This window comes from Pongo pygmaeus, chromosome 8 (genome assembly GCF_028885625.2).
Source record: "Pongo pygmaeus isolate AG05252 chromosome 8, NHGRI_mPonPyg2-v2.0_pri, whole genome shotgun sequence".
NCBI classification, from domain to species: domain Eukaryota; kingdom Metazoa; phylum Chordata; class Mammalia; order Primates; family Hominidae; genus Pongo; species Pongo pygmaeus.
Window position 1 is genome coordinate 11,579,069 of NC_072381.2, and position 19,849 is coordinate 11,598,917.

At 40.6% G+C, this 19,849-nt stretch overlaps 1 protein-coding gene across 4 annotated transcripts in view; it reads right to left on the reverse strand.

The window, feature by feature from the left end:
• Nucleotides 1-6,085: 6,085 nt before the first annotated feature.
• The window catches only part of USP6NL (USP6 N-terminal like), a 151,100-nt gene continuing 137,336 nt past the window's right edge, over nt 6,086-19,849 (reverse strand). For all 4 annotated transcript variants that reach the window (XM_054435474.2, XM_054435477.2, XM_063669550.1 and 1 more), the window contains one exon: nt 6,086-9,410. In XM_054435474.2, the coding sequence (XP_054291449.1) occupies nt 8,005-9,410 (1,406 nt within the window). In that variant the 3' untranslated portion in view covers nt 6,086-8,004. The remainder of the gene's footprint in view (nt 9,411-19,849) is intronic.

Consider the following 19,849-nt stretch of genomic DNA (forward strand, 5'->3'; position numbering starts at 1 on the left):
TGCAGACTTGACAATCCCCAGTCCACTCTACCAGACTGACAAATGCACAGGGATGTTGATGTCTTTTCAAAGATAACTTCGCTAAATGGTAGTATCTGTAGTCTGTGACGCAGACGTGGCTGATAACTTAACAAATGTCTTCGTGTTTGCGGCTCAGCTGTGCTGTTGTCCCAGATGCCCCACCTTGGCTGGCATATCGCGCGGGCCAGCACTCCTGTGACTCTGCCCCCTACATGCTGGGGAGTCCCTATCTCTCTCTGGGACAGCCAACCACCTGTCAGACAACGTCATCTGTCAATCTCCTAATCTTCAAACTCTACATGTCAAAACAGAAGTCGTTTTCCCACTAAACCTAAACCAGCACCTTCTGAATTCCTTTTATGAGATGATGGCCCCACTCTTCACCCTACTGCCCAACGCAGGAACTGCAGCAGGGGACCGTGATGTTTCAGAGCAAAGGCTCTGAAGAAAACAGCTCCATTCACAAGAGAAAGTAGTACTAATTTTAACCATAGAAGTACAAGACATATTCTGATATTATACAACATTGCTGAGAGAAATTAAAGATCAAAATAAATGGAGAGGCATTCCATGTTTATAGATTGGAAGACCCAATACTGTTAAGATGACAGTTCTTCCTTGACTGATCTAGAGATTCAAAACATTCCCTATCGAAACCCCAGCAGGCCTTTTTGCAAAAACCAACAAGCAGACCTTGTAAGTTATACAGAAATGTAGAGGACCCAGACTAGCCAAAATAATGTCAAAAAGAATGGAGAATGTATACGTCCCAATTTCAAAATTTAAATAACTCTTACATACATGTTCAGTTGATTTTTGACAGGGGCACAGTGGGGAAAAGCAGTCCTTTTAACACATGGTGCTAAGACCACTGAATATCCATAGGAATTTAGATCTTTACCTCATACCATATATAAAAATTAATTTAAAACAGCTCATAGGCCCAAATTTAAGAGCTAAAACTATAAAACTTCCAGAACAAAACATAGGAGAAAATCTTTGTGACCTTTAGTTAAGCAGAGAGATACAGTACTAAAAGCATAACTTGTATAAGGAAACTAATACATTAGGCTTCATTAAAATTAAAAACAAGTGCATTTCAAAAGACACCATTAGGAAAAGATAAGCCATAGACTGGGAGAGAATATTTGCAAATCATGTCTTAAAAGGACTTGTATCCAGAATATATTAAGAACTCTTACTATTTAATAAGAAAAAAAACCCAACTGAAAAGTGAGCAAAAGATTTAAATAGACATTTCACCAAGGATATATAAATGGCCCATAAGCACATGAAAAATGCTCATCATTAGCTATCAAGGAAATGTAAATCAAAGCCACAATGAGTTACCACTTCACATCCACAAGGATGGCTATAATTTTAAAAGACACATAATCACAAGTGTTGGTGAGGATGTGGAGATATCAGAACCCTCCTACATTGCTGGTGCAAATGTAAAATGGTGCAGCTTCTTTGGAAAACAGTCTGGCAATTTCCTAAAAAGTTAAACATATGTCTGCACAAAGACTTGTACACAAATGGTCACAGGAGCATGAAAACAATCTACATGTCTATCAACTGGTGAATGAACAAACTAAATCTGACACAGCCATACAATGGAATAGCATTCAGCAATAAAAAGGAAAGCAATTACTGATAGATCCCACTACAGGGAGGAACTTCAGAAACATTACTGAGTGAAAGAAGCCAGACACAAAAGACCACGTCTGATTCCATTTATAGGAAATGTTCAGAAATGGCAAAACTGAAGGACAGAAAGCGATCAGTTGCTGTGTGCAAATGGAAATGGGGCTTAATTGCAAACAGGGAAAAGACTTTTTTTTTTAGTTGTTCTAACATTGGTTGTGACAGCTGCACAACTCTATAAACTTACTAAAAAACCATCTAAGTATAAACCTAAAATGGGTAAATTTTGTGGCAGGTAAATTGTATCTCCTTAAAACTGTTAGGGGAGACAGGGAGGCACAGGCTCTGCATTCAGAGTACCAGGGTCCCAGTCCTCGCCCTTTTACTTATCCACTCTGTCGCTTGGGGCAAGTTAAACTTTGTGCCTTAGTTTTCTCGTCTGTAAACTGGCAATTATCGTAGTACATACTTCATCGTTATTGTGAGGATTAAATTGGTTAATACCAGTAAAATGTCTAGCGGAGTGCCAAACCCACAGCAAGCATTCAGTGTTAGCTGTTGTCTCATTGTGATCATTCGGATTACACGCATCCAGTTGTCTTGCCAGTTTCCCTTGGTAATTAGTTCTCAATCACCTTTCTTCATACCTTCTTCCCTGGCCTTAAGCTCTGTGCCACTTTTTAGATGAAAGGCTTGTCCTGTCTCCCTCACTGCCCCCAGGCCTGTTCCCTCACATTTCACTTCCACAGCATGGAGGGACCACACCAGGTCAAAACCAACTACAGGATCAAGTTCAATTGCACACAACTCCCTCCACCATCCTGTCTCTGTGGAGCCCCTCACCCCTTTTCCACCCCCATGCCTACCCCACATACACATCCCATGCAGCTGCTCTTGCCGTCGGTCCCCTCTGCAGAATGCCCTGCTGTCTCTCCCTCTTGTCTTTCTATATGCTTGTCCCGTCAGGCTCAGCTGAGACAAATCCTTCCTAAGACTTCCCTGAACCTCTTGGGCTGGGATCACTAGTTGGCCTTTATATTTGTCTATAATATGCCTGTAATAGCCTGTGCATATCTCCAACACTGACTGACAGATTACAAAACACATGGTCAGATTAGAACACACATCTCACACCTGGAAGCATGAATCCAGCACAATGCAGGTGCTCGACAGAATGTTAGCTGGCCAAATGAAGGACCAGACAGGCAGCGCTTTCTCAGCTCCTCATATACTGAAAATGCTCACAGACTTCCAAACAGCTCAGGACTTTGTCTAGGAACACAGAAATCTTAGGGAGGCTCTCCCTCTGTTGAGGACCATTGCAAGCAGCACCTCAGTGGAAGGACAGGGCCTGCCATCTTCCGTTTGATGCCGTAACTGTCAGCAGTTCAGGAGCATTTGCACAGATGGCTGGAAATGTCAGTTTTGCTGGTGACATTTTTCCTGACTTGCCCAACATCCAAGTTTCTAAACTCTGAAACTCTTGGTTAAGAACCTTTGAGATATCTCATAGCGGGAATATAAGTTTCTAAACTCTGAAACTCTTGGTTAAGAACCTTTGAGACATCTCATAGCGGGAATATAAGTTTCTAAACTCTGAAACTCTTGGTTAAGAACCTTTGAGACATCTCATAGCGGGAATATAAGTTTCTAAACTCTGAAACTCTTGGTTAAGAAACTTTGAGACATCTCATAGCGGGAATATAAGTTTCTAAACTCTGAAACTCTTGGTTAAGAACCTTTGAGACATCTCATAGCGGGAATATAAGTTTCTAAACTCTGAAACTCTTGGTTAAGAACGTTTGAGACATCTCATAGCGGGAATATAAGTTTCTAAACTCTGAAACTCTTGGTTAAGAACCTTTGAGACATCTCATAGCGGGAATATAAGTTTCTAAACTCTGAAACTCTTGGTTAAGAAGCTTTGAGACATCTCATAGCGGGAATATAAGTTTCTAAACTCTGAAACTCTTGGTTAAGAACCTTTGAGACATCTCATAGCGGGAATATAAGTTTCTAAACTCTGAAACTCTTGGTTAAGAACCTTTGAGATATCTCATAGCGGGAATATAAGTTTCTAAACTCTGAAACTCTTGGTTAAGAACCTTTGAGATATCTCATAGCGGGGATATAAGACAATCAACTTTAGGGGGATGGAAGAGCTTAATGACTGCACTTTAAATTATGGAGGAAAATACAGTAATCTGATGTCTGGGTTCCATCCAAGATATTCTGATTTAAGTGGTCTGGGATATAATCTATGCAGAAAATTTTTTTAAAGTTCACTCAATAATTCTAAAGAATTATAGTTATTCTAAAGACCCAGCAAGGGTCAAGATCTGCTCTTATATTAGTTCCTCTGTCATTTTCTCATGTATAAATGGTAGCAGTTATGCTTAGATTTATGGATAACTGAAAGTCCTTCTGAAAATAAAATGCATAAATGTTAATCAGATTCCTTTTTCCTATTCTCATGACTTTGGGTCATCTTAAAAGTCTGGGCTGGGCACAGTGGCTCACACTTGTAATCCCAGCACTTTGGGAGGCCGAGGCAGGTGGATCACTTGAGGTCAGGAGTTTGAGACCAGCCTGGCCAACATGGTGAAACCCTGTCTCTACTAAAAATACAAAAAAAAAAAAAAAAAAAGCCAGGTGTGGTGGCGGGCACCTTTAATCCCAGCTACCTGGGAGGCTGAGACAGGAGAATCGCTTGAACTTGGGAGGCAGAGGCTGCAGTAAGCTGAGATCTCCCCACTGTACTCCAGTCTGGGTGACAGAGCGAAACCCCATCTCAAAAAAAAAAAAAAAAAAAAGTTTCACTGCTTAAAATCCACTTGGCCACTAAGCATTAATACCCACATTAGATACAGACATTTAAAATCCATTAAAGAACAATTTAAAATAAAAGACAAAAAATAAAAGAAATCCTAAAACCATAATCTTAAAACTCACAATCAAGTGCACACTAAGATAAAGGACTGATTCCAAAACATAACCAAGAATAATCTTCAGTGCAGAAGATGAAGCCGTAGGTCCTCTGTGAAGAGATCCCTACTCGTAGACATGGCATGCTTTTCTCGCACCATGACAGTGAAGAGAAAGGGGTTTCAGCACCATGCTGACCAGGTGTCTGTTCTTGTGCTTGCATCCTAAGGGAACCCGAGGGAGAGACTTGAAGTGACTGCAACTATGAAAGCCTACTTGAAAGTCCCACTGAGTATGGCGAAATTTGTAAATTTCAGAATCTTCTTCCGAAATGGAATCTTCTTAAAATGGAAAAAGAAAGTTGAAACAATCGCATCCTATAAACATCTATTTTTCTTCTCCAGAGCTGTCCTCTTGGTTGAATCTCTTTTCACTCTTTTGAGACGGAGTCTTGCTCTGTTTCCAGGCTGGAGTGCAGTGGCGTGATGTCGGCTCACGGCAACCTCTGACTCCCTGGTTCAAGCGATTCTCCTGCCTCAGCCTCCCGAGTAGCTGGGATTACAGGCACATGCCACTACGCCCAGCTAATTTTTGTATTTTTAGTAGAGATGGGGTTTCACCATGTTGGCCAGGATGGTCTCGATTTCCTGACCTCGTGATCTGCCCACCTCGGCCTCCCAAAGTGCTGGGATTACAGGCATGAACCACTGCAAATACTAAATTTATAAATCACTAAATTTATACCACCACTTCACCTGGCCTCTTTTCATTCTTTCAATGAAACAGTCTATTATTGATACTGATACCTGAATTTATATACATTTCCCAGCTTTAAAAAGATGTTCATTTTTAAAAAATCCTATTAATAAACAAACATATGAAAACGTCAAAGTTTTAAAACTTTTGAGATCCTAGGTCTAGTTTCTTTAACCTCTCAGACTAAATATTCTATAAAATAGAAACTACGCCAAGCGCTTACTAAGGCAAAATTGCCACGAATAAAAGACTTAATGGCAAAATACACCATGTACATGCAGTCACAGGGTAAAATCAGTGTCTACACTATGAAACTCTGTACTAAATGGGTTTTTCATAAATATACTTTACCAATCTCTTTATATCATTATTTCATTATCTCTTATTAAAAAATAAATTTGAAAAAGTAAAACTGTATGGTGGCAAGATAATTTCAAATTACATTTTCCTACTTAGAAAACAGCTACATTTTGTAATGAGGAAGACTAGAAATGCTACCTTATTGCTATTAACAATGTCATACTAAATAAAATAAGGAAAGACTATGTAGTTTTAAATATAGTCTTACTGGAAATTAGTAAAGCATTAAACATAGAACCGTGACATATACAAAGTAACACAGGTGAATACTAGGCAACAGCTACTCCATTAGAAGAGAATTAGCCTTCAAAGCATCTGGGGGTGCACCATTTTTGCCGTATGAAAAAAATGCACATAAAAGACACAAAACAAAATATACTTATTACTTTTAGCATGTTAAAAAACAATCACATCAAAAAAGTATACAGATAAAAATGTCATAAATGACATAAGAAAATAGTGCTTGTGTGTATATATATATTTTTTGCATATATATATATATATAAAATCTACAGTATTTACCATTGTTGATATATATATTTTGGAGCAGCTCAGATACTGCTATTATAAACTAAATTGTACAGCTTGGTTTATTACAAGTCACAGAATTATGGTTATATAATGGGAATTAATATCCTCAGCTACATATTTATATACATTTATTTCTCAGCTTCCACCTGATCTGAATCAAGAGCCCAGTTATTTCATCAGAATTTTGTTTGCGTTTCAATGTAGTGTTTAGCTTTAATACACTGCACTTGTTTTGCTATTTAATAACATCATTACCAAGTTGATTAAAATTACATTAGACTCATTATATACATAAAATATATTGTCACATTCACTAGCTAAACAAACGTTACTTTCATTTTAAAAGACATACTTTTGTACCTTGAAGTTTAAAGCCCCACCTTGCAACAGGAAGAAACATCAGTGTCGGGTTTTCTACTATTCAAATATAAGCAATGTTGAAAACAAGCTCCCCAATTAAACACGAAGTCATACTCTCTTGGAGTGCCTAAATCTTTGTCAGTGTATTGGTATGTGTAGTGTAACAGAATATTTTTAAAGACATCACTAATTTTTTTTTTAAGCCAAGAACTTGAATTTGTTTCAATGAAAAAAAAAAAAAAGATTTTCAAAATCATGAAATCACACTGTATTTTTTAAAAGATCAAAATCCTAGACTCCTGTGAAAAACTAGAATCATTTTTATAATTTTAACATGGACAATGTAATGGCCCGATGAGGTGCAGCAATATCCGTCAATTACATTCCATAAAGAGGCCAGAAATGGATTGTGTAAATGGCCACCCTGGGACCTTCGTGGGGAGAAGCTATGTGAGTCGAGGCAGAAGAAAGAAGTAACCACATTGCTAATCTAGTTAGTGTGACTGCCCCACATGAGTACTGTGAGCACTGAGGGATCAGTAAGCTGCAACTTCTCCTGCTCTGAGATTCACAAGAGTCAGACCAGAACAAAGGGCATAAACGCACTAAGACCAATCTCTTAGTATGTGGATATGTATGATAAGCACTGCTGCACCTTTGGCCGTAAACTTATTTTAACTGCCCCGATTTTTAAGCACCATTAAGTGGTTAGCCTTTCTCTCCAATGTCTTTAATTTTCAGATTGAAAGAAAATGGCAACAGCTGAAGGAGAATGATGAGCATTCTGTGAGACTGCAATTAATAAAGTCAGGAGAAACTCTTCAGTCAGTTTAGGACCCAGGTTACAAATATGAGAGGGAAAAAGAAAAACTGGACTAAAAGACAAGGAAAACGAGAATTACATATTATTCCATGGATCTGGATTAAAAGTAGTTTTTTAAAAAACGTTTCTTTAGCTCTGTGTTCAAATGTGTATGAATAGATGCCAATATCTATTAAAAGACACATACACTACATATAGCGTTAAAAATATCTATTCTACAGTTTTTTCAGTACTTTGTAACATTAGTCAAAACAGAATGAGCCAACAGAGTAAAAATGTTCAGATTTTGGTGAAAAACATAAACGGAACTGAGTAATAAATTACCATTGTGCGTGCATCCCTAAATGCTATTGCTATGTTTCCGGGTTAAATTCTAACAGGTCAGTGATGATGCAATTTAAACGCTCATCTTCAGCAGCATCTACGTGGGGCTGAAGACATTTCCCTGTATTCTTATTACTAACAGACAGGAGAGATGTGCGAGTTGTTTACAACAGTATAAATACCGCTTTGGCAATTATGAACATAGCAATGTAGGTTTCATGTGGTTTCTCTCGTCTTTAGCAAGTACACATCAAATCTCACAGCAACACTGACTCTTGGATGGAAAGCCCGTCCCGATTCCTATAGTGGTAGGCTGGAGGCGGGGGCCCTGAATATGGATATCCAGATGGACTGGCATCTTCTGCGGCCGGTGAAGCTTTATACCTCAGGGGACTATCTACAGAAACTGCAGGGAGGCCACGGTCCTGAAAGGGTGCGAGTTGAAAGGCTGAGTATTTTGGTAAATTGCCACGGCTAGCATCTCGGGTCCATGACTGTCCCTGCGTCTCAGGTCTGTATGTATAACTAACTTCTGACCATGTTCTGTTATCTGGCAAATAATCCACTGGCGGAATGATCAATTTTCCATTCTTTGGTGACCCTGAATTGCCCGAATATCCCCCAGCACCAGTGTCAACAGGGAGGACTTCTATTCGACTAGACGGCAGTACAAGGGGGCTTGGGCGGCTGTAAGATTTCTCCGGAGAAGCACTGACGGAAAGAGAACCATGAGGTCTCCTGGAAGGATTCAGTTGAGTCCCAGGGCTAAACTGTGGAGAAGCAAAGCTGCTGTTGGCAGTAGGGAAGTGTTTGGGAGAGTTTCCGTGGTAAACGGGGGGATTGCTGTAGGAGGGGGGATGAGCTAGCCCTCGGGCTTCCCCATCTAGCTGGGACGGATATCGTGCATGACTTGGAGGCTGTACTTTAAAAGTAAACTTGTTGGATACTTTTGATGGACTAGAACTCGGCTCAGCATGCTTTCTCGGGCTGGGAGGGTAAAGAGCATGCCGTGGGCTCTGGGAGTAAGCCCTTTCCAGCGCCTCCTCCACGGAAGCGCCGCTGTCCAGCTCCGGGCCCGGCACGTTGTCGTACTGCGATGCAGTGGAGCCCCGCTTCCCGTCCTCAGTATCCAGGGCCTTCATCTTTGGCCGCACGTTTGACACCCGCACCTCGGCAGGACCTGGGGCGGTGACTGCGAGCGTGGGGTGCGCTGCTCGACCTTTGCCTTCCATGGTGTATTTGGCAGTTCTCTCTGTAGCTGAGACGTCTGACGGTTTATTCCATTTGGGCACAAATTCCTTCCTGATATTTGAAGTGGCATTGCTATTTTGGTTGGCAGCTGCGTGATTATATTGCCTGGAACTGTCCTGTGGACCCGATGGGAGTTTTCTTTGAAAATCTGCCTCATCTTTAAGCTTTTTGCTCTCCTCCTCCACCGATTTCCGTCTTGGCAGCTGTGCGCTCTCGGGTGTCCCGGTCCTGCTCTGGTGGTGCAGGGAGTGCTCGTGCCTCCTGTGGGGCGCCCCGCTCTCCCTCCTGCCGCTGGCCTGCGGGCTCGGCCGGCCCACGCTCCTCTGTCCGTTGCTCAAGTGATGGACGCCCCAAGACTGAAATTCAGGTGGAAGCTGCCCCAAGGGCTTCTTTGGATATTCATCCTCTTTACCTAGAAAGAAAGAGAAAGGCTAAGTAAGATAATACACGAGGAAACAGTACCCAATTGAAGCAGTTCATTAGTAACAATGGCATGCTTTTCATCTGTGTGCAGATACACGCTGACATACAACACACTGTCATACAACACACTGTTTATACCATATACACACGCTGTTTATACCACAGAAAGTTGGTAGCTGATGAGAGGTGTTTTTTAGAGACTGATACTAAAACATACCAACACTCACAATCCTATTAGGTCAAATGTATTGTGGGTGGGAATATTTTGTAACTTTATGCATAAGTTTCATACAATCGTATAACACGATTCTTGTATTTTGTTGACAAGTTGTTAATGCTTTTTCAAGCCTGCAAAGCTGATATTCTCATTTCTATTCCTAACAGGCAGGTTAGTAGCTCAGTGTCTCAACACTACATTACTTTCACTCTAACCTTCCACAACTACAATGGTTTTGAAATCTCAGTTCAACTTCTGTCAACTCCAAGCAGGTCTGCAAAATTTAAAACTCAACTGATGACCAACTGTGGTCTCAAAGTTGTCCTCAAATAGATTATTATTATTAAATACTCCCACAGTACAATTTCCTGATCAAAAGAAAAAGTACTCTCTATCTGAAAACTAACATTCTAAAAGAATCCTACTCTAAATGCAAAAAAAGAAAAGGAATTTAAAAAAAAAGAAAATCATACTGGATACTATCGGTTTTATATTTTAAATAGCAGAAAATTCATGAGGAATTGAAGGTATAACAGATTGGCCATTTAACAAACTGTTTTAAAAATTATCTTTTACAATACGTGTATCCAATAAACATCATCTTGAAGAAACAACAGACTTCACTTAAAATTCCATGTTTTTCACCTGTTTTTACGAAATAATGTACTGTCATTTAGAAATGCATTTTTGCTCTTTTCAAATATCCAGCCACCCACCCATCTAGAAATATTTACTGAGTGAGCCTGTTGGAGGGTCAGGCACTGCACTGAGTGGTGGGTACATCAGTGCTGAGAATAAGATGTGGTCTTTTTTTTCCACATAGCTTACAGTCTTCATGATGATAATTTTGTCACTTATGCACATTATAATTTTCTTTAGGATATTTCCACAAAAATATTCAGTGATCTTTTTGGGGGAAGAGGGGGGAACAGAGAATTATGAAGAAACAATATCCTTTAAATAATTAAGCTATCAGTATCAGAATAATTGAGCTAAAACAACCTTTGTGCTCTTCTGATTCAGTAGTTTTTAAATAAAAAGCAGACTCTTTTTTTAAGCCATATTTCATATGAAACCCCCATATAGAAAACAAAATATACACAAAGCTGCTCTAGTTAAAGTCAGGGGGTGGGTGGGTCCAGGGCTCCTCCCAGTGAAACGTCTTTTCCTCTCTTTTCCTCTTCCCTCTCCTGGGCAGCTCTGAAGGGCCCAAAGGTTCCAGAGACATCGAGTCCTCCCTGCGTTTTCTACAGGGGAAAGCAGAGCCTAGGAGAAGCCAAGCCATCTCACAGTGGCAGGAAGCCAGTGAAAACCCAGTATTTTCTTTCCCAGTTCACTCTTCTCTTCCCCTGTGCCGTTTTCATGAAGTCCCAGAGAAATTTTTGATGGTTTCAATGGAACTTTACTTTGACAATGTTTATGCAAGCTCCTTATTTTATACATGTGAAAGAATAACAAGTGTTAGAATGGGCAATTACAGTTTGTTTCAACTCATTCATCCATTCAGCAAATACATAAAGCAACTACTGTGCACCAGACACTGTTCTGGTTGCCCACAATACAGGGATGGAATGAGAAAAGTGACGTCTCTGTCTTTCTGCAGCCTATATTCTACTTATACAAAGTGCCCTGAAGAAAATTAAACTAGGAAGAAGGAATTAAAATGATTGGGAGCTGGGCAGGGCAGAGCAGGAGAGTGCCAGCAAGGAGGCGGCCCTCTGAGCATGGGCCTTGAGTCGCGGACAGGCAGGCACACATGGGGCCTTGAAGAGTGCAGCAAGGAATTTGGATTTTATTCCAAGTTAACAATAAAATACTAGAGGCTTTTCAGTAGAAGAATTACACGACCTCATGTCTATCTTAGAAAGATCACTTTAATGGTGGCCGGGATTTCAATTGTGGTACTACTGAATGATGATGACACTAATGGCTGGTACTCACTAGGCAGTCACTGCGTGCTGGCCACTACTCAGAAAGCTGTACCTGTAAGGCCTGCGATAGGCAGACAGTGCAGGGCTCTACTATTTTCCCACATTTTGATGGAAAATGAAGGCAGAAACTAACCTGCCCAAAGGCTCACCACCAGCAAGTCACAGGTCCAGAATTCAAACCCTAAGCTGATTCCAGAGCCTTTGCTCCTCCTCCTCCACTATACCACCGTGGAGGCAGTGAGAAGAAGTTGCTTCTTGGATAATTGTTAAGGTAGTATCTGCACACCTGCTCAATGTGTTAGATGTGAACTGTGAAAGAGCAAGCAGCACACAGCGTAACTCCTGGCCTGAGACAGCCACAGGCAGATCCTATTCTGGAACAGCTGGCAGAACCCACGTTGTTCTTATACCTTTTGGTAAGAAATATATTTTATAATATGTGGACCAATTATTTCAATTGGCAACCCAAACTTTAAAATGCTTGTAATTCAGAAAAGTTTTCTTTGTTTTATGAATGTGTATGTGAAATAACCTTGAAATGCCAGGAATGGAGAAAGTAGACTCTAAGTACTAACAAGTCAAGAATACTTCAAGTAGTTATTCAGCACATCAGGTTAAAAAGAAGCAATAAAAATAAAATTAAAACCTATCCAGAATCCTCCAAAAGTTTTTTTCTATCAGCTCTACAAACAGGCAGTCATCCATTTAGTCCCAGATAAATATATGAATGCCTTCTTCCCTGTAGGCAAATAATCCCAACAAACACAATTTATCAAGAAGGTATAAAGACATGAATAATAGAAAAACTGAATTTATAAACTTTCCTTTAGTCCTCACTGTCTGACAATTTTCTAAGGGCAGAACACAGTAATCTGATTGGCTAATTCAGTGGCTGGCTGATATTCCATCAGACAGTAATATCGGACAATCACCAAAACATCCTTTTCAGGTTAGCAAGAAGAAACCTGATGAAAAACATAACCATTAAAGAAAAGGAAAACTGTGACGCCCAGAGTGGTGAATGCACACCTGAAGATGCGCTGTCACAGGGGCAAAACTGGATTCGCTGCAGAGACTGTCACACGGAGCCCTGGAAGCTGCCTCACTTCTCCACCACTCACTGGCCTGCAGAGAGCCACCAACTTTTTAGCTCACATGAAATAATTTAAAATGTCTTTTAAGATTCTCCACAGCAGTATTTAAAAAACAAACAAAACCAAAAAAGGAATAGATTTCTGGCTGCTCTGCTGCTCCGCCTAAGCGTGCTCTCCCCACATCGCGCTGGCGGCGGAAGCACCCAAGCTGCTCTCAGCGCTGCCTGCAGGTGCCCAGATTCTGATTTCCATGTTTCACTCTGCATCAATTCTCAATTAGTGAAAACTCAATTCACCTGACATGAGGCGTTTCTAAGGGCAGCTACCCTTAGCTCTATATCACCAATCTCAAAACTGGATTGTTTTAAATAAGTTTCAGGGACTGCCTTTTTCTGTTAGCAAAAGTCACCTACTTCATTATTTGCGATAATTTGCTTGTATGGTCCTAGCACATTTTCAGTGTCAACAATGTAATGAAACAAACTACAGTGATTATAATAAAATGTATTTCATACAACCCCATCAAAAAAACAACTGGGCAAAGCAAATGTGGAAGGTAGACACAGGCAGTAACAACCCTATAGGGGCATTTAGAGTTTCAATACTTTGCAGATTTCTGTATGCAGTTTTCTATGTCTTGTGGTCACCAATTTATTCCTGAGAATGGTTAACATGGGTTTGGCTTCCAAAGTGTTTTCCCTAGACACTCAGCTATCACTATTTATTGATGATAATCAAGTAAAATCGTACCCCTTTTAAGTGTAGTAACCCAGAATTTAAGCAATATTCTAGGTTTGAACTAAGATGGGCGATTACTTCCCTCATCCTGAACACTGTAGTGGAGAGTGTATCAGCTGTCTGGCGGTCACACTGTACAGCCCTCCCTTTAGAGACAATGTTTCCCAAATGTTGTTAAGCTGTGTGTCTCCAAGGCACAGTGGAACAGCAGGGTCAACAGGAACAAGTGACCTGAATTTGAATCTGCCACAATAAGCTGTGTGAACTCGGGAGTCTCAGAATTCTCATCCATAAATGAAAACGGCAATATCTATTTTATAGATCCGCTATGAGGGTAAGAGTTAATATATAAAGAAAAACCTAGCATATTTCCCAACATATAGAAGCCGCTTAGGAACTGGTAGTTGCTATTACTCTATATAGTCATGCATCACTTAATGACAGGCATATGTTCTGAGAAATAAGTTGTCAGGCAATTTCACCATCGTGTGAACATCAGAGTGCACTTATACAAACCTAGATGGCACAGACTACTGCACACCGAGGCTCTATGATACAGCCTAGTACTCCTCAGCTACAAACACATACAGCATGTTACTGTACTCAATACTGCAGGGTCACTGGAACACAGTGGTAGGTATTTGTAAATCTAAAGATAGAAACGGGACAGTGAAAATACGGTATTTTCATCTCACTGGGCCAGCATCCTATATGCAGTCCACTGTTGACCGAAAGTTCATTAAGCAGCTCATGAGGGTAGCTGTTTTTAGACAGGTTCAAAGTGCTTTACATTGATTCCTATCTCAATTTATCTTACTTAGACTCGTCATTTCAATCTGGGATCTCCCTGGAATTTTACATTAATTATACCTCCCCATGTGACGCCATCCACAAATCTGGCACCATGCTACCAACGCTTTCATCCAAGTGACTGGTAACAAGTATTGCACTGAGTAAGAACAAAGCTGGAGCACCCTAACTTCTCTAAAAGGTAAAGAACTCTCAAAGGAAATGGAGGATGCCCTATATAGAAAACTAAATAAAGAATATGAACAGGAAACTCAAAGAAGAAAAAAGCAGGTAAATTTATCACAAGTTATCAGAAAAATGCAAATTAAAATACTTCTAAATTGGTATATCTCACTACTGTGGGCTTGGAGAAACAAATTCTCCAATTTGACAATGCATATTGAAATGTTTGATCTAGGAATTCCACCTTTGAGAATTTATCCTAAGATAATTAAGGGATATGCAAAATATTTGCTGTAAGGATGTTCAAAACTGCATTCTTTTAGAAAACTTATATCCTCAGCATAGAGGATTTGTGAAATTCAGTAACAATTATGAAACAAAAATATGGTGAAATAAGGTATAGAAACTTGTAGCAGCCTACTGCCATATTAATGTATTTTTAACATTAACTAGTTAAAAAGAAAGTTATAAACAATATGTGTAGTATAATCTCATTTACTATGAATGACATACAGGCATAAATCAATACATATGTCTACAAAAATGACTAAAAGAAATAAACATTAGTAGTGGTTAATACAGTTTTTAAATGCTCTTAGATTGAATGATTATTTTTCCTTAACTACTACATATTTTTTCTGCTGTAAACATGTATTAATCTGAGTAACAGAGAAGTATGAAGTTTAAAAGCACAGAATACTGTTCTACAGGTAGGATGACATAAATCTGCAGTTTTGGTGTATGACTTGTAAGAAATATTTTTAGCTTATCCAAAAAAGTATTTTAAGACTTTGCCAGACACTTTACTTTTGTTGACGGCATTCTTCCAATTCATTAAATGAGCGGCTGGGTGCGGTGGCTCACGCCTGTAATCCCAGCACTTTGGGAGGCCGAGGCGGGTGGATCACGAGGTCAGGAGATCCAGACCATCCTGGCTAACACAGTGAAACCCTGTCTCTACTAAAAATACAAAAAAAAAAAAATTAGCCAGGCGTGGTGGCGGGCCCCTGTAGTCCCAGCTCCCAGGGAGGCTGAGGCAGGAGAATGGCATGAACCCGGGAGGCGGAGCTTGCAGTGAGCTGAGATGGTGTCACTGCACTCCAGCCTGGGCGACAAGGCAAGACTCCGCCTCAAAAAAAATAAATAAATAAATAAAATAAAAATAAATGAGCAATCTTACCAAAAAACAAAGTCAGATTAATCAAGTATGGCATCACTTGATGGAGTCATGATGAGTGATCACCTTCTTTGCTTTCTGAGTGATCAAAAATCCATTTTTAATTAATCCATTTATTGATTCTTGCCTCAGAGAGGCATCATGTTTACTTGTCTGTGATTTACATTATTCAACTTTAATCCTCTGTAAAAAGTGGAACTACATTTTTCTTATCACTGTCCTTCAAACACCTGTTTGGCTCCACAGCCTTTCCCAGATGACCGTCAGTCACAGTTCACTCAGTCGAATGGTATGTTCCAGGGTCTCTTAGTCACAGCTTGGCCGCACTTGGCTTCAAGTTCCTCCTATCAATATTTGTTCAAATGTTCTCATTCTAAAACCTCTTTTTCACTGAAAACATGGAAGCGAAACACTACTGGACTAGTGCCTACACCCCTCACTCAGAGGAGTGGTCCTGTCCTTCCCCTAGTTCTCATTCAAATACACAGAGGCCCTTGGCTGGCGTTAGTTACAGGGACAGGGTAGGGAAGAGAGGTCAAGGACAGCAGCAAGATGGTTTCATAAAACACCAGTGTGGTGCAGGAGACAACAAACTGTAGCGTGGGAGTGGAGGGGAGGAGGTGTGGGAAAAATGAGGAACACCTTTGAGGAAAATGTTGCCATGGCATGGTCTATTCCTATGTTGTGATATTCACAGATTTTCATTCTGGAATCCTTTAGACACAGAGGAGGCACATATCAGTAAAGACTGAGCTGGACACATAGTAAAATGTAGAATTACCAATATAAGGCATGTGTTTCTTAAGAGAAAGAAAAAACCAATTGAGAAGTAATGGAAGGACTGAGGTGGTAATTTCAGGCACAAAACAAAATGCAAAGGTATGTGTCATACATACGTAGGAGATTTAATTTTTTAATATAAGGAGTAAGAAAAATATTTACCTTATAATTAATTCTACTTTATATTCCAGTAAACACAGAAATGTCTCTCTCTAAGGAAGAGTGCCTAATAGTCTATACATCACACATCTATGTGAATTAAAGGAAAAGTTTAACACGTTCCATTTACTGAATGGACAAGAGGCCAAAATGCACACTGGGAAAAAAATCTGTGACTGTTCTGAAATGTCCAAAAAGTAGCATCTTAAAGTTCTTTCATGGTAGTCTCTAATATCTTTTCCCTCCCCCTAGTAGGCTATAACCTACTTACTTCTTTTGTATTCCTTCCCATAGTATCTAAAAGCATAATACAATCACAAGGAAGGTGTTAACAATGTTTGTTCATTCAAATATTCATATGACTTAGAGTAATGACACACTGTCCATATACACAGGCAGAAACCTGACGGTTATAAATATCCAAGATCCATATTACTAAGAAATTAGATGTAGCAGGGTTCGGGGGAAAAAAATCCAGTACAGACAAAATGACGCTGCCTCTAATCAATTCCTAAATGATAACCTCTCTTTAGGAACTACTGTTTAAGAGGAATATGGCAAATACCTCAACTGTAGAAAAACATTAGAGGTTATGGCCTCTTTGTTCTGCAGAGATTTTCAATAAGGACGCAAAAGGCAGCAGACAGGGATATAAGAAAGCCTTTCAAATACAGGTACTGAAAAACCCATTCCTCCACATTTTAAAGACAATAAACCAAGTGAGGCTGGAGGCCCTGCACAGTGGGGGACGGGCATTCCCAAGTGCCCAGACCAGACTACAGGGCTGGGGTTTGCTTCACTTTAAACAGTGCCAGCTCACTCCTGCTTTCTAGAGTGATCCATGGCCAGGGAGCAGGCTAAATACTAACAAGTATAGCCCGTGCACGCTCATGATACCTGCACCAACGTCCATCTCCCATGAACATTTGCTGATGCTAACGCTGTGATTATGCCATCTACACGTTTCTCCCACAGCTGCCTAATACCTCTGAATAGTGTAATATTCTCAGAAATTCCACAATGAGCAGTGTATATGCAGCTTACATTTCCAGGGAGGCCCTCAGGCCCCCGGGGCAGCACTGTGGAGGTAGTAACACTGTGCCTCTCCTGAGGAGGGGAAGCAAGAAGGGGCGGAGACAGTGAAGGAGAGGTGAGGAAGAACGAAGAGGTGGCGGGGAGGTCACGGAAGGCAAGTAATGGAGAGGACCAGAGCAGCAGCCAGGAGCGCAGAGGGCGTGAGGATGGAGAAGGTGGAGGATGGAGGCAGCCGCAGGGAACCTCATGGAGGGCCCACGGGGACTCGCTGGCTTTTCATAACCTCTGTAGGGACAGAGGCCTCAGCTCCACCAGCAATACGGAACCCAAGGACGCCATGCCAGGATCTGGCCTCTACTATGATGAAGAGGAAAATCTCCTTGACTTCATTACAGAGGTGGTTCCTTTCTAGAGATTAATTATTCAACCTCCACCAAACTGAAAACACATCATGCAGACCCTGTAAGAAGGACGAATGCCATCACCAGTAACATTTTTATATGCCGATTAGTATTCTCTACCCTTCTTCACAGAAGTAGGTCCAAATAAAGCATTCAACATTTTGGTGTGATCTATTTTCAGCGCTATCTCAGCCTGCTTGAACTACCACCCCTAACCCCACCACACAAACACTGCTCTACTTGTCTTTGGTTTAAATATCTCCTTTCACCCCTAAGCAACTAACTGTAACTAAAAGACTCAAGCATAATTGATGTCAAAACAGAAAACTATATATAGGCAATAAGCATTCCTATTTATTATCCACGCTTGCATTCTGGGCTTCTTTTCAATAGACAGAATCATGTTTTTGCTCACTCCACTACGGTCTCATGCCTAAAATTTTATTTTCCCTTTCCTCTCCCTAAAAACACAGGAATTGGAGGCCTGGCCTGGTGGCTCACGCCTGTAATCCCAGCACTTTGGGAGGCCGAGGTGGGCGGATCACGAGGTCAGGAGATGGAGACCATCCTGGCCAACATGGTGAAACCCCATCTCTACTAAAAACACAAAAAATTAGCCGGGCGTGGTGGCGGGCGCCTGTAGTCCCAGCTACTTGAGAGGCTGAGGCAGGAGAATGGCGTGAACCTGGGAGGCGGAGCTTGCAGTGAGCCGAGAACGCGCCACTGTACTCCAGCCTGGACGACAGCGAGACTCTTGTCTCAAAACAAAACAAAAAAAAAAAAACAAAAAAAAACCACCACCAACAACAAAAAAAACCCACATAGGAACTGGAATAAAGACTTACTGCCAACCACAATGAGATACCATCTCACACCAGTTAGAATGGCGATCACTAAAAAGTCAGGAAACAACAGGTGCTGGAGAGGATGTGGAGAAATAGGAACACTTTTACACTGTTGGTGGGACTGTAAACGAGTTCAACCATTGTGGAAGTCAGTGTGGCGATTCCTCAAGGATCTAGAATTAGAAATACCATTTGACCCAGCCACCCCATTACTGGGTATATACCCAAAGGATTATAAATCATGCTGCTATAAAGACACATGCACACGTATGTTTATTGTGGCACTATTCACAATAGCAAAGACTTGGAACCAACCCAAATGTCCAACAATGATAGACTGGATTAAGAAAATGTGGCACATATACACCATGGAATACTATGCGGCCATAAAAAATGATGAGTTCATGTCCTTTGTAGGGACATGGATGAAGCTGGAAACCATCATTCTCAGCAAACTATCGCAAGGACAAAAAACCAAACACTGCATGTTCTCACTTACAGGTGGGAGTTGAACAATGAGAACACTTGGACACAGGAAGGGGAACATCACACACCGGGGCTTGTTGTGGGGTGGGGGGAGGGGGGAGGGATAGCATTATTGGGAGATATACCTAATGTAAATGACAAGTTAATGGGTGCAGCACACCAGCATGGCACATGTATACATATGTAACAAACCTGCACGTGGTGCACATGTACCCTAAAACTTTAAAAAAAAAAAAAAAAAGAAAGACTTACTGCCCTACTCCTTAAAGGGTAAGGAGGCACCACAACTCCTCACAGATACAGCAGGGGATGCTTTTGTGAAAATACCACATTTTTTATATTTCTCACTAGTGTTTGCCTAAGTGGTATTTTTACGGCAGTGCTAACAATTAGAATAATCTGCTTCAACAAAAAGGAATGTAACTTGATACATTTTAGAAAAAAGCAAAAATGTTTATTATTTTCTTCTTAAGTAACTTTTTTTTTCTTAAAAAAGAAGCCAACAAAAGAATATTCTAACAGTCCCTAAAAAGCAAGGAAGAGTCCCTCTCAGGCCCTTCAGGCTTGTCCCTGCTTGATCTTACGCTGGTCTC